Raw genomic sequence first — 13668 nt, 5'->3', positions numbered from 1 at the left:
CATTACTTGGAGTGTAAATGTCGAAACTACCCCAATTTTCTTTTAAACAGGATTACAGAACAGGAAACATTACAAAATATATCAGCTGATTATACTTCTGAGGAATAAAAACAATTGAGTATTTACCATACGTTCCCTTCATATATACTTTAACAAATTAAGGATTAAATCTAGTTTAAATTACTGAATTAAAGGTCAAATAAATTATTGTAAGTAAATGAAATAGACTGTTGCAGTTGTAAACAGTCGATAAGACCTTATATGACGAACAGGCTTGTGTAGGGTTGCTTATGCTTAGTCGCCAGTATTTTCTCCCACGCCAGCGGTACACCATTGAGCATGCGCAGTAAGCGAAATTCGTTAACATTGATCAACTCAATGTGCGGTTTGCCATTAAGCTCTCGGGACAGAGTAAGGCTCGGCAGGGACCGTACTGGTACTGCCTTGTCTGCCCTTGCCCTGTGGGGTCGCAAAATGGTAGATTGTAGGAAGTGTGGGACGGCACTTAATTCTGCAAAGCAAAAATTAAGTGGGAAGCGGTCCCGTCACACAGCGTTGTATTTATATTTTATATTTTAATACATGTTTCAATTTACAATAAAAACATTTTTAGGTTTTATGTATTTTTGCCTTTTCGCGAAGTGAGAACTGAATTAATTGAACGAGAACTATATCTCTAATGAAATTCGAGGACATAAGTTTAAATGAAAGGCAGGAGAAAATGCGTATAATTTAATATTCCGTTCAAGGAAGTCATGAAGTGCACACACCAGATTTTTTACGTTAGGAATTCTGAATAACTGAAACTTCGAGTTGAAAATGTGTCGATTCTCTCATATTTTGATTAAAAATTAGTTTATTTTAATTAAAGTTACAAGATTGTTGGGAATATATAAATAATGTATGTATATGTACGTATGTGTCTAAGATAAAACATTAATTAATTAATATTTTAATTTGGATATTTTCACTTTTCATCCTAAAAATAGTAACCGGTAAATCGCTGTAAACTGTGTTATTTCCAAATTCATTAATATCATATTATATATATTTTTTACATTTTTGCTATTTTGTTACCTTTCAATTTAACATGCCATCAATACATGTTTTACAGTTTCATTATAGTTCAACATTTTTTACTTATTGTATCCTAAATACGTATGGGTGGTATCCTTAATTTTCAGAAAAGCGCGTAATTTAATTAAAAAAAGTGTTACTTCTGATTTTTTAAATTAAGCAGAACCGAATTTAGAGTACCAGATGTTAGTTGAAGTATTTAATTTAGATTAAGCGGTTTGAAAATAATAAATCAGTTGCATAAATTTTTAGTTACAAGCGTTAACGTTTTTCGAAGTAACGTTAACGTTTTTCCTTTAATAAATAAATAAATAAATAAATGTGTTATTTATGTATTTTAATTTATAAGAAAATTGTTCAGAATTCGCAGAAAAAATAACAAGTGATGCATATTTTCTCTCTGCCAAAAATCAGAATAAATATAATTTTTAAATGAAAAAAAATCCGACAGGTTCCAAATTTTAATGGTCACCAAAAGGATTTGTTAAGGTTTTTTGACATGCTTGTTGAGCTTGCAGTCTACCAGTTTGCTCTTGTAATCATTCCTGCTTTTTTTTTTTTTTTTTTTTTTTTTTTTTTGTCCAAAGGGATTTGAGTCCCCGAAGGAGTATTACTTTCGTTTTGGCATTTTGCGTCCGACTCCTATAAATGTCGGTTCACTTTTCAAACTGTTGCCACAAAATGTTAGAGTCCTGCATTATATTTGAAGAAATTAAATAATGAAAAGTCTGCATAAATATATGTCTATTTCTCGCATTGTGATAAAACAACGGTATCTAGAACCATCCAATTTTGAATGACGTAATCCTCCTGCGGATATGGGCATCTGAAAACCCAAATTTGAAATTTGGAATTTGTTTTATGATCGATTACATATTCTGTAAAACTTTAACGAATTTTTGAGTAACAAACTCAACGATTTAAAAGCGAGCAATGGAAACACTCTACGGGGGGGGGAACCTTTCTATTTCTATTGCGTCGAACTGTGTATCGAAAATTCTAAAGATAGGCTCATTTTAAAATAATTTTGCGACATTGCTATTGAACTAAATTTTATGGTTTAAGTGCAAAGAACGTAATATTTAATAAATAAAGGTAACACACAAAACGTTAAAAAAGCGCGTCTTTGGACGTAATTTAAAATCTGAAACATTTCGGATTTTTATTTATTTATTATTTTTTTAATAAAAACATAAATTTCTTCTCATTTAAGTACAAGACCATACAGTTCAACAACAAAATCACAAAATGTTTCAAAGTTGCATAGAAGCATATGTTTAGAATTCCAGATGCAGTGCTAAATATTGGCATACATTTATATCGTTTTTCAGTCTTTTCTTAGCTCATCATATCAATATTTAGTTTTATGAATAAGATGACCAACAACAAGTTATTTTCTTATTATTAACTTTTTGTGCGTTTACTTTATTTATTAAATATCGCATTCTTGGCGCTTACGCCATATAAAATTCAGTTCAGCAGCAGAATTACAAAATATTTAAAAACATATCTTTAGAATTCCGCATTGAGTGTTAGAGATTGCCATACATATTTTTATATTCGCTATATTATTTCTTTAAGAATTAGCTACACGCGCGACCAGCCTCCAGAATAGTTATTATAAAAAAGAAAAGTATATAATGATTTTAATGACTCCAGTTAGACTAATTTCGTAAAAACAATGATTATTTCCAATTAGACATCTCGTGAATTTAATACATGTTTATTAAAATCAAATCACATAAAAAAGTAGGAAAAAATATTCTTAAAGACTGTGTTTATGGCATTTAATTAGCTTAGTTTATCAGTAAGTAACATTCCAGATAAAATTTGAAAATGTCTTAGGCTTTACTGAATGGCAAGACGATGGCGCGTAGAAGATAAAAATATTTTATTTAGGGCAGCAGCAACAAATTCCTTCCATAGTTTGTTAATTAAAATTCAAAGATAAATATTTTATATTTTTCCGAATGGCAACAGTCTAAATAATGATATAAAAAAGTTTCATTTCAAAGACTGTTGCCACTGCTCGCTTTCAAATCGTTGAGTTTCATACTCAAAAATTTATTAAAGTTTTACAAAATATAAAACATAAAAATTTGAATTCCATATTCGGGCTTCTAGGCACATGTCTGGTGGAGAACTTCCTCATTAAAAATTTGGCTTTAGGTACTCTCCTTTTTTCACAGTACGAGATACATACATACACACATACAGATTCTTCATCATATAATTTCTTTAATAATATCACAGGGCGATATTATTTGGTGGCAGCAATTTGAAAACTGATACACCATTTATAGTGAACTAACGCAAAATCCTATTTCAAGACTAAATAGCTCCTTTTGGGCTACAAAAAACAAACAAACAAATAAGAAAAGGTTTTAATTTCAGTATAATATTTCACATGAAATTTTATCATTAAAGAAATGTAAACTAAAAGCATTTAAAAATATAAATATCCCAAGATATAAAAGAAAAGCTTTTCTATCAGACGCAATTTAAATAACATAATAATTTCGGTTTTTTTTTTTTTAGTCCAAAGGGACTTGAGTCCCGAAGGACTATTAGTTTCGTTTTGGCATTTTGCGTCGGACGGATAAATGTCGGTTCACTTTTCAAACTGTTGCCATAAAATGTTAGAGTCCTGCATTATATTTGAAGAAATTAAATAATGAAAATCTGCGTAAATGTATGTATATTTCTCACATTGTCATAAAATAACGGTACATAGAGTCATCGAATTTTGAATAACGTAATCCTCCAACGAATATGAGCATGTGGAAGACGAAATTTGAAATTTGTTTTATGATCGATTTCCTATTTTTTAAAACTTTGACGAATTTTTGATTAACAAACTCAAGGATTTCAAAGCGAGCAATGGCAACGTTGTGCAGAAAAAACATTTTTATCTCCAGCGCGTAAGTCTCTGTATCGGAAATTCTAAAGATATGCTCGTTTTAAAACTATTTTGCGATATTGCTGTTGCACTGGATCTTATGGTTTAAGTGCGAGGAACATGATATTTAATAAAGAAAGGTAACACACAAAATGTTAAAAAACGCCCCTTTGGACGTAATTTAAAATCTGAAACATTTCATTTTTTTTTTTTCCATTTTTTTTTTTAAGTCCAGAGGCGATTTGCCCAGAAGGACTATTATTTTGTTCTGACATTTTGCGTTGGTTCAATATAAAGGCCGGTTTAGTTTTCAAATTGTTGCCACCAAATTTTAGAGCCCTGCATTATATTTAAAGAAATTTAATGATGAAGAATATGCATAAATGTATGTGTGTTTCTCGTATTGTGATAAAACAATGGTACCTAGAACAACGATACCAAATTTTGAATAACGCACATTTCCACCCGAATATGGGCATCTGGACTTCCAGATACCCGAAATTCGAATTTGTTTTATTATCTATTTCATATTTTGTAAAACTTTAACGAGTTTTTGTTTAACAAAGTCAACGATTTCAAAGTGAGCAATGGGAACATAGTACGGAAAAATACATTTTTATCTCCGGCTCGCGAGAGACTATGTAGCGGAAATACTAAAGATATGCTATTTTGCTGTTTTTAAATATTTTGTTATGTTGCTGTTGAATCTGAAAGTTTTCAAATTTTTATAGACATATATTAAATCTTCGGAGTTCGTTTCTCTATTTATATTTTGAACGTAAAAAAGAAAATAAATTGAAAATTATTCAAAAAAATATTACCACTTTAATAAATAAATAAGTACATAGAAAAGACTGCCATTTGACATAAAATAATAATAATAATAAAAACAGGAGAGACACACAGAGAGAACATCGCAGTTTATATCTTGCTGCACAATTTCACTGTTACCGTTAAATTCTATGATTTGATGCAGACGATAGTGTAAGACGAATCAGAAATTTTGCAATCGACCTTTTTAGCGTTATAAACCATATTTGATGTAAAAACATTCTGTGTATGGATGAAAATTAGAATATATGCAAGACTATCTTGAATGTGAGCTCTGTTTTGTTGAATACCTTATTTTGTAAAATATTGTTAAGAAATGCAAATTGCCTTTTAAATTAATAATTTTTTACGATGATAAGCAGCAAATTTCATAATACTGAATGTAAGTGACATATTTTAAATCTTACCGACTGGCAGCGCATCGAATAAAATCAACTAAATACGTATGACATTCCTTGAATTGTTAAAAATACCCGGTCTAAATTTTACATTCTTCTCTCTTAAAAAGCAAAATCTACGGTCAAACGCGTTTTCTTTCGATCGTTCGGAAGTCAAAAGAATTTTTTAAATATTATTAGAATATATACTTTAAGTCAGAATTATTCAGGACTGGCATAATTAAAATCCATGAATATGTGTGACATATACAGAATAATTTATTTTTGGCATTGTGTTTAGTTAATTTAATTAATTGTATAAATAGTAATTTATTAACATTTGAAACATTTTTTCAAGAAGTTCTGCTTTTAGAAAGATATCAGCGTTAGTATACTTACAGAAAATGAACATATTATATTAATTTAGGAATAATAATAAGATGTGAAGATTTCGAAATCATATCTGTAGACGTCCGAGGTGCCTGCAAAACCGTCACCCGGCAAAACGCCCAACAAAATAATATATTATACATACAAATGTCCCACATGTAACAGAATAAGTTTTAAGCAACACCTGCCGTAGTCAGGATGGCCGAGCGGTCTAAGGCGCCAGATTTAAGCTCTGGTTCTCGAAAGAGAGCGTGGGTTCGAACCCCACTCCTGACAAAGTGTTTATTTTGTGTATTTCTCTTAAGCGAGCAAAATTTCGATTGTTTTCTAATTTTGTAAGTTTTTTTGTCATATATTTAAAACAATATATATTAAAATATTGATTTAAAACATTATTGATCCAAAAGCACGGTTATTTTAATGAAATAAATGCTACTTATTCGTGCTAAATGTTCTTTATCAAGTACTTAGTTTTAACATGCTTAATTTATTCAATATTTTCTGAAATTATTAAGAGAATGTTTTGATAGTGATACCCAGGTGGACGTGTGATTCTAGTCAACCTCCTATATGCCCTATTTGTGGAAGGACAATAGCACTTCAAGATTTGACCGATCATTATCATATGGAGTTGGACAGGCTGAATGAACTAATGAGGTAATTTTAAATATTTTGAAATTTCGTCATAACAGTTTACTTCCTATAAAAATTATGTCACAGCAGACAATCAATAATATATATGCTAATTAAATTGAAAAATTGATTTAAATTTCTAGGATCAATGATATTTAATGCAGTATACAAATATTACAGTTAAAATCATTTATTTAATGAGCCGATCTCTTTATTTCCTTGTTTTTTATATAAATTGTATTATTTATTTAGTTAATTTTGATTGTTTATATTTTAGAAAAAAGGAATGGTTAAACCCAGAAGAAAATAATGCAGAACAGGTAAAACCTCATTTTACAGCATAAATAATAATAATAATAATAAGTGGGCTTTTTTTTAACTTGTTTTAGAACTACTTTTTTAACTTGTTTTAGAACTACAACTGTTATATTTGACTGATGTAATTAAGAACTCGTAAAGAAATTTTATAAATAAATAGCAGTAATGAAACTACTTTCATTAAATATAGTTAATGAATTTCATTCAACTCAATTTTGGTAAATTTATTTACTTAATGAGGTCTTAATAATAATGACCGAATAATAACAGAAATAATTATTTAATTACTGTCGAAGAAATGGAAAATGAAACCGTTTAGAAGTGCATGTAGCGCCATCTTTTGTACCAAAAGTTAACTAAATTAAATAAACGATCACTTGAAAATCATGCCTTCTTTTGTAGATGGATACCTTACGTTTACAGTCTTATCATGATGTTGAAAAGAGATGCCCAGAATTCAGAAAAGAAGTAAGTAAGCCAAGTTCTGTATTTTGAAATTTTTTAAAGTATTCAAAGAATCAAATTTAGAAGGGAGAGGGAATAAATATAAAGCAAGAAATTTCAACGTTTGATGAATAACTCTAGTTTTAAGTTAGATGTGAGGCATAATGTTGACGTTTTTTCGGTTACATAAGATCCATTAAAAAATTAAAAAGAGATAAAATTTTCCTAAAATCTCTTAGCGATTATTTTCACTTTCGAATTTGAAGTAGTTCGAGGGAATTTTTAAATGTTAAACACTTTTCTTCTGCAAAATATTTTCAGGAAAAACTGGCATTCAGGGTAAAAAAACTTGAGATTGAAACGGAAATAAATAGTTCATCAGTTCTTAATTTTAGTTTTGCCCATATTCTCTACTCTTGCTTGTGATACTTTTAAAACAGAAAAATACAATAATTTCTGTATAGATCTTGAGCTAATTATTCACATTCATTTCTTATTATTTAGCAAATATTTATTAGATAATTTCCGAATAAATTAAACATATTAAAACTAAATATTTTATAAGAAACCTAAGACTCATTTAGTAAGAATAAGTCGCTTATATGTCATGATACAAAAAAAGTTCTGCTTTCATTAAAATTGTTTTCTAATAAATTAAATGCTGGATCAATATTTTAAAATGAATTGTTTTAAATACATGATAAAAAAGCTTGCAAAATTCGGAATCAATTTTAAACTTTTTAGTTAAACTTAAATCAGAAAATTTTCAGAATTTTTTTAATGTGCTATTACTGAAAGTAATGTAAAGCAATTTATTGTGTGTAACATAATAAACATCTTCATTTGAAATAAATAAACTATGCATCATAGAAATTTTAAGTATTTCTACAGAACTTTGTTTCGAACACATTGTTTGCCAGCACTTGAAATAAATGAGACAAAAATGAGACACTTATTGTTCTGTTAAAAAAAAAAAAAAAAAAAAAAAAACTGAAAGGTTTCAGATTTTAAATTACATTCAAAGGGGCGTTTTTTTAACATTTTGTGTGTTACCTTTTATTTATTAAATATCATGTTCTTCGCACTTAAACCATGAAATTCGGTTCATGAGCAATATCGCAAAATAATTTTAAAATGAGCATATCTTTAGAATTTCTGACACAATACAATATCTTGCATGCTGGAGATAAAATTGTTTTTTCTGTACAACGTTGCCATTGCTCGCTTAGGAATCCTTGAGTTTATTAAGCTAAAATTCGTTTGGGCGAATTTTTTATTAACAAACTCAAGTTTTACAAAATATTAAATCGACAATAAAACAAATTCAAAATTTGGGCTTCCAGATGCCCATATTCGCAGGAGAATTTATTCAAAATTCGATGGCTCTACATACCGTTGTTTTATCACAATGCGAGAAACATACATACATTTATGCAGATTCTTCATTATTTAAATTCTTTAAATATAATATAGGGCGATAATATTTGCTGGCAACAATTTGAAATGTGAAACAAAGCTTGTAGTGAATCAACTTAAAATACCAAAACGAAATTAACAGTCCTTCTTTGGAAATTGCCCCTTTTGACTTAAAAAGATAGATATTGCTTATGTTTTTCATAGCATATATTCGGTGCGTTATTAAAAGCACTTAAAATATGATTTAATCTTTCGGGCAGGAAACTAATTAACACTAAGATTTTGTTTCAGGAAAAATATATTAAAAAAATAATATTAACTTTGAATTTACTGTAGTTTCAAGCTAGACTGGTAAGATTTGGATTATAGACTTTGTAAATATACAGTATAATATAACATTTCGTTTTGAAACTGTTATTATTAGTACGACACAAAAAATTCAATTTAATTCGATCGATAAAATTTATAGCTAACGTTTCGGAATACAAATATTTAAGAATTATAATGTGTAAAATAAGAAAATACTCCGCAGCTTAAGAATACAGCTGTCTCAATTTTGCTATAGAACATAGCTGTAGAAATTTCTACGGCTTTGAAAATTAAATTTTATACTTCTAATCTCTAAATATTAATCTCGATTGCATAAAGTTTTAAGCATTTTTTCCCTCTCTTTCAGACATATTTAAGAGTGAGGGCAAACAGAATTAACAGATTAGGAGGTAAGTATTCAAAAAAATACCTCGCTTTCATGTTCTAAATTTAATTATACTACTAAAAAGCCCTTTTAAAATGCACAGTAAATCTTTAATTATTACCTTATAGGAACAGTATTTCAATATTACTGTAACTTAATTAAATTAAATTAATATGCAACTCAACCTGTTTTGAAGTTTAAGATACAAAAGTCAAATTGGGCTGACGAGTAGTAACCTAATGGTTATTAAAATTAAAAATGTTATTAAAGTGTTCTGAACTTATGTATGATATATTATAAAATTATACAAATGAAACAGAAATGTTAAAAAAATGTATAATAGACACAAACGTAAAAATTAAAATTAAATTATTGTTTTCTTACCAAAGGAAAATTGACTTTTCAAGCGGAAATAATTTTCCTTTAGCAGATGCGCAATAATTTGGGCAATATCGCGTTTTCTTCACAATCGATCGTTTAATACAAACTGATAAATTACTTTCCCTATACAGAAAAACAAAAAAATTAAGATAATTTAAAATTTAAATATGTATTTTCCCTACGGGATAATGGGTCATATTTATAATAATGCTGAAAAGGGGGAAAATTAAGACCAAAGAAAAGGCGTAAAACAAAATAAGCAATGCAATAAAATATGCTCAGAAACTTGTGCACATAGGAATTAGATATTTAACCAATATGAAAAGTTAAAAAAAAAAAAAAATAGACATCTAAATACAAATGCAAGCCTAAAAAATTTTATGCATCTAAACTTACTGTTCAACTTCCAGACGAGACATACATATACATAATTATGTAACTTTTTTAAATAAGCAATAAATAAATAAATAAATAAAAATATAAATAAAAAGTAACTTACACTTCCACTTACACCCCGGTAAATACATTTATTCGATAGAGAAATTAAAACCTAATTATCCAGTTTTTTTCAACACCCAGATAGACTGTACACAGCGTTTGGCAAAAGTGATCGAAAACATTGTTTCCAAAAACAATTGAAAGTTTAAAATACATTAAATTCAAACTGTGATTAATTTTTCCAAAAATAAATAATTAAAATATTATGTTTCTTACTGAGCTTGAAAATAATGTTTGTTACAAAAGTAATAGGATATGTCTAATTCTATTAAATAAAAATGTAACAATATATTGCTTTTGTTTTATAATTGCACTATAGTTTTTAGGAAGTTTTAGGATTCTTAGGATAGGAAGCAGGAAAGAACTTTTCTTTCCTTTTTTTTTTTTTTTTAAAGTTTGTGTTTCATTTCTTAGATTTTTGTTAAAACTGTCATTCTTACAAATTCAACTTTTTGCAGGCTGTGGAAATAGGACGAAACGACAATGCTTTGAAGAAACAAAACATTCTTGGAAAATTCAGAGAGGAAACCAACTATGCAGTCCTAAGGTAAAAAATTAATATATGATTTGAAGTTTGAAGTTAACACAAATAGTTGCAGTAGAAGCATCTATTTCACATTTTAGCAGGAAAAAGTTTATTCATACCAGTTATTTCATGTGTACATTTCAAATATGCAATAAGGATGAAGCAAAAAAAAAAAAAAAAAAAAAAAGAAAGAAAGAAAGAAAGAAAAATAAACTGCATTTCTTTCTATTTTCATTTTTGTTTTAATCTGAATATTTTTGGTCTTAATTTAGTTTTAAGTCTAGTAACTTTCCTATTAATTTGATTTGTATTTCATCAATATTTTCACGACAAATTAAAAAGCAAAGGGCATTTAATTATACCCTGTATCAAAAACAATCTTTGCCATAAAATTAAAATCAATTCTACCTTTAAAAAAATGTCATATACCTTGCAACTGAACTTTATAAATTTTCATTAATATTAGTTTGTTTCCAGCAAGAAAACGTTGCGGACGAAAACTCTACTCAATCAGGTCACCAGTCCATGCTAATGTTAGAATTGACAGGTAAAGAAAAAATTTTTTTTTGCTTCCGTATTTTTCGTATGATACTTTATACATGATGCCAATACATATATATTTGAATATATATTTGTTTCAAAAATCTTGATTATTTATTCTATTCTGTTATTAAACGGGAATAAACTTATTAATGCATTGCAACAGAAAAAGATATTCCATATTTTTCTTGGAAAAAATATAGCCTATTTTTTTAAATCAGTTTCGATTTACTTAAAAATATATAGTCTTAAAGAAAGTATAATTATGACTGCAATAATCAGCTTTTGTATGCAACTATCTCACGGTATTTTTCAATTAGAATAACTCTTTATCGTCTTTCAGGAGACTTCAGCTGTATTTAAGTCTTTCGAGATACATACATATTTAATCTGATCTATTGACGGCGGTGAAAGATAAACGAATGCTTTTTCAAAACAATAAAATAACCGACCACAAAAAAAGTAATATATCGGCTAATAATGCTAACCCATAAAATACGAAATGCTACATTAAACGTCCACTAGCATTCATATACACTCAGCAACTTTGTACTTTCTTTCATGCATTATCTTCCTCAGCCGGGAGAATAATTTCATAACCGAAAAATGTCCACATTTGTTTTCGCGGACGCAAAAGAGCCCAATCGCTAAACGTTTCCCATTTTTGCCGCTTCGTTGTACATTGTCCGGATACGAGAGGGGTCGTGATTCGCTGGAACGGCATCGTGCCCGTCTTTTAAAAATTGCGTAATGCTGACTCTCCCCCTCTCGCGCAACCATGGCGCTGTAAAAGACAAAGCTTAGCCAAGCGTATGGAAGAGGATATTAAACTGCGGCGACGTACTTGGCGACAGCTTTCCCGAATTGGCGATCTATCATAATTTTGAAGAAAAAATTTCCCAGCAAGAAGAAGGAGCTGCAGGTTGGCTAACTAACGCGGCAAATTTTCTAAAATTTTCAAACAAGTTCATTGAATTTGCTCTTCAGTTATAAAATACAAATACTTCGCGTCCTTCGTGGCCGTAAGATAGAAAAGCAATATTTTTCTGATTAAAATAGGGTTTCTAAGATTAAAATAAGTTTCTGATTAAAATAGGGTTTTCTGATTAAAATAGGGTAACCACGTGTAAATGATTATGAATTTCACTCAAACTGCATAATGGCATACTTTTTTGGCTTGCTTTATTTATGTATCTTTTTTTTTTTTTTTTTTTTTTTTTTTTTAAGTTATTCTGTAAATCTGCAAAATTAAATAAAACCTCATTTGATTATTCAGAACAGTGCAAAGTGCCCAATTATCACTTTGATAAGCCAATGTGTTATATGGAAGATGTTTTCAGAAAGCATTTTTTCTCAAATGAAAGCAAAATACTCATGGATTAAGAAATCGAAATTTCTAGTAAAAATAGTAAACTAGGTCAGGCATTCTCAACCAGGAAGAAATTCCTCCTGGGAGGGGGATTTCATAGTTTCAAAGGGAATGCTGTCAGCCTGATTTCATCCGCTTCCTATTGTGCTGTTAAAAATAATCTAAATCTAGATTATGCTAATAGCGTAAGAGAAAAATTTTTTTATTTTACGCCAACAGAGTCCGAATTTATATCGGATAGTGTACATCATGCTTTCCAAAGACGAGTGCATCAAAGAATTTTTTTTTTTGGGGGGGGGGTAAAAACAGGAGAAATTGAAGCGTATTGTAAGAAAACATATTTCAAATATCTACCAATTTCGACGTTTTATTGAAGATTGCTAGTATATTAGTACTAGCACATACGTTAATACTTATGAGTGCAACAATTTAATTTAAGATCTGTAAAGGAAACCTATTCTAATTATTTAAGTTTAATTAAGGTGGACGAATGTATTGTCATATATACCCGGTATTCATAATTTTTTGGAACCATAAAAACTGAAATGCACAGACAGTTGATACCACATGAAAGATCATAAATCTAGGCAAACTAAACCAAAATTTAGGGTTTGGGAAACTTTGGCACTTCTTTATGTTAAAATCTAATATTATGCTGTTCTATATTTTTTAAATTAAACATAGTTTGAATTATAAGACTACACGAATGAGACTTTTATAATACCTAAAATATCATTAACTACTTTCTACACGAAATGCTTAAAACAGTCACGAATACTTTTGTATCATGAAAGAAGGTGGTGTATTTAATTCTGGCAAAGCACACTAGGGCTATCTGCCTAAGGGAAGAGATACCTTCGTGGAGGACTTTCTAAGGGAAACTGGCTCGTATACACGTTACACATGGTGAAAACCACGAAAACACCCATGCAGCCATCCCGTTCGCGGGATTCGAACCTCGGACCGAACTACCAGTGTTCAGCGACTTTACCGCTCGGCCGCTGGTGGGCCATGAAAGAAGGGGATGGGAATAAAGGTAGTACCGAAAATCGAGGACCCATTGTCAACCACATGGCATCTATGATGCGTCATTCCAATTTACACAAAACTTTATTTAGCATCGCAACAGAGAGGAGCGTTATGTTTATTTGTAATTTATCAATACTTCCAAATACTAATAAGATTATTATAAAATGTTACTATATATAAATGATGACTTCATTGTTTTTATATATATCATTATTCTGTTTATATACCTCGAACTCTTACATGAAC

General features: G+C 29.3%; 1 protein-coding gene and 1 non-coding gene across 3 annotated transcripts in view; both read left to right on the top strand.

Moving 5' to 3' along the window:
- Positions 1–13668, top strand: part of LOC118187533 (uncharacterized) — a 136159-nt gene that overhangs the window by 81305 nt on the left and 41186 nt on the right. For both annotated transcript variants that reach the window (XM_035357773.2, XM_035357774.2), the window contains exons 3-8: positions 6105–6231; positions 6485–6527; positions 6928–6993; positions 9062–9104; positions 10417–10505; positions 10962–11031. In XM_035357773.2, coding sequence (XP_035213664.1) covers positions 6105–6231; positions 6485–6527; positions 6928–6993; positions 9062–9104; positions 10417–10505; positions 10962–11031 — 438 coding nt within the window. The remainder of the gene's footprint in view (positions 1–6104; positions 6232–6484; positions 6528–6927; positions 6994–9061; positions 9105–10416; positions 10506–10961; positions 11032–13668) is intronic.
- On the top strand, positions 5767–5850 carry TRNAL-UAA (transfer RNA leucine (anticodon UAA)). Its single transcript has one exon. It is a non-coding gene; the product is annotated as a tRNA-Leu (tRNA).

Source organism: Stegodyphus dumicola, chromosome 4, assembly GCF_044657685.1.
Source record: "Stegodyphus dumicola isolate Sdum_Otavi_A_Nest chromosome 4, ASM4465768v1".
In the NCBI taxonomy this organism is placed as follows: domain Eukaryota; kingdom Metazoa; phylum Arthropoda; class Arachnida; order Araneae; family Eresidae; genus Stegodyphus; species Stegodyphus dumicola.
This window is presented reverse-complemented; position numbering and strand designations above follow the sequence as displayed.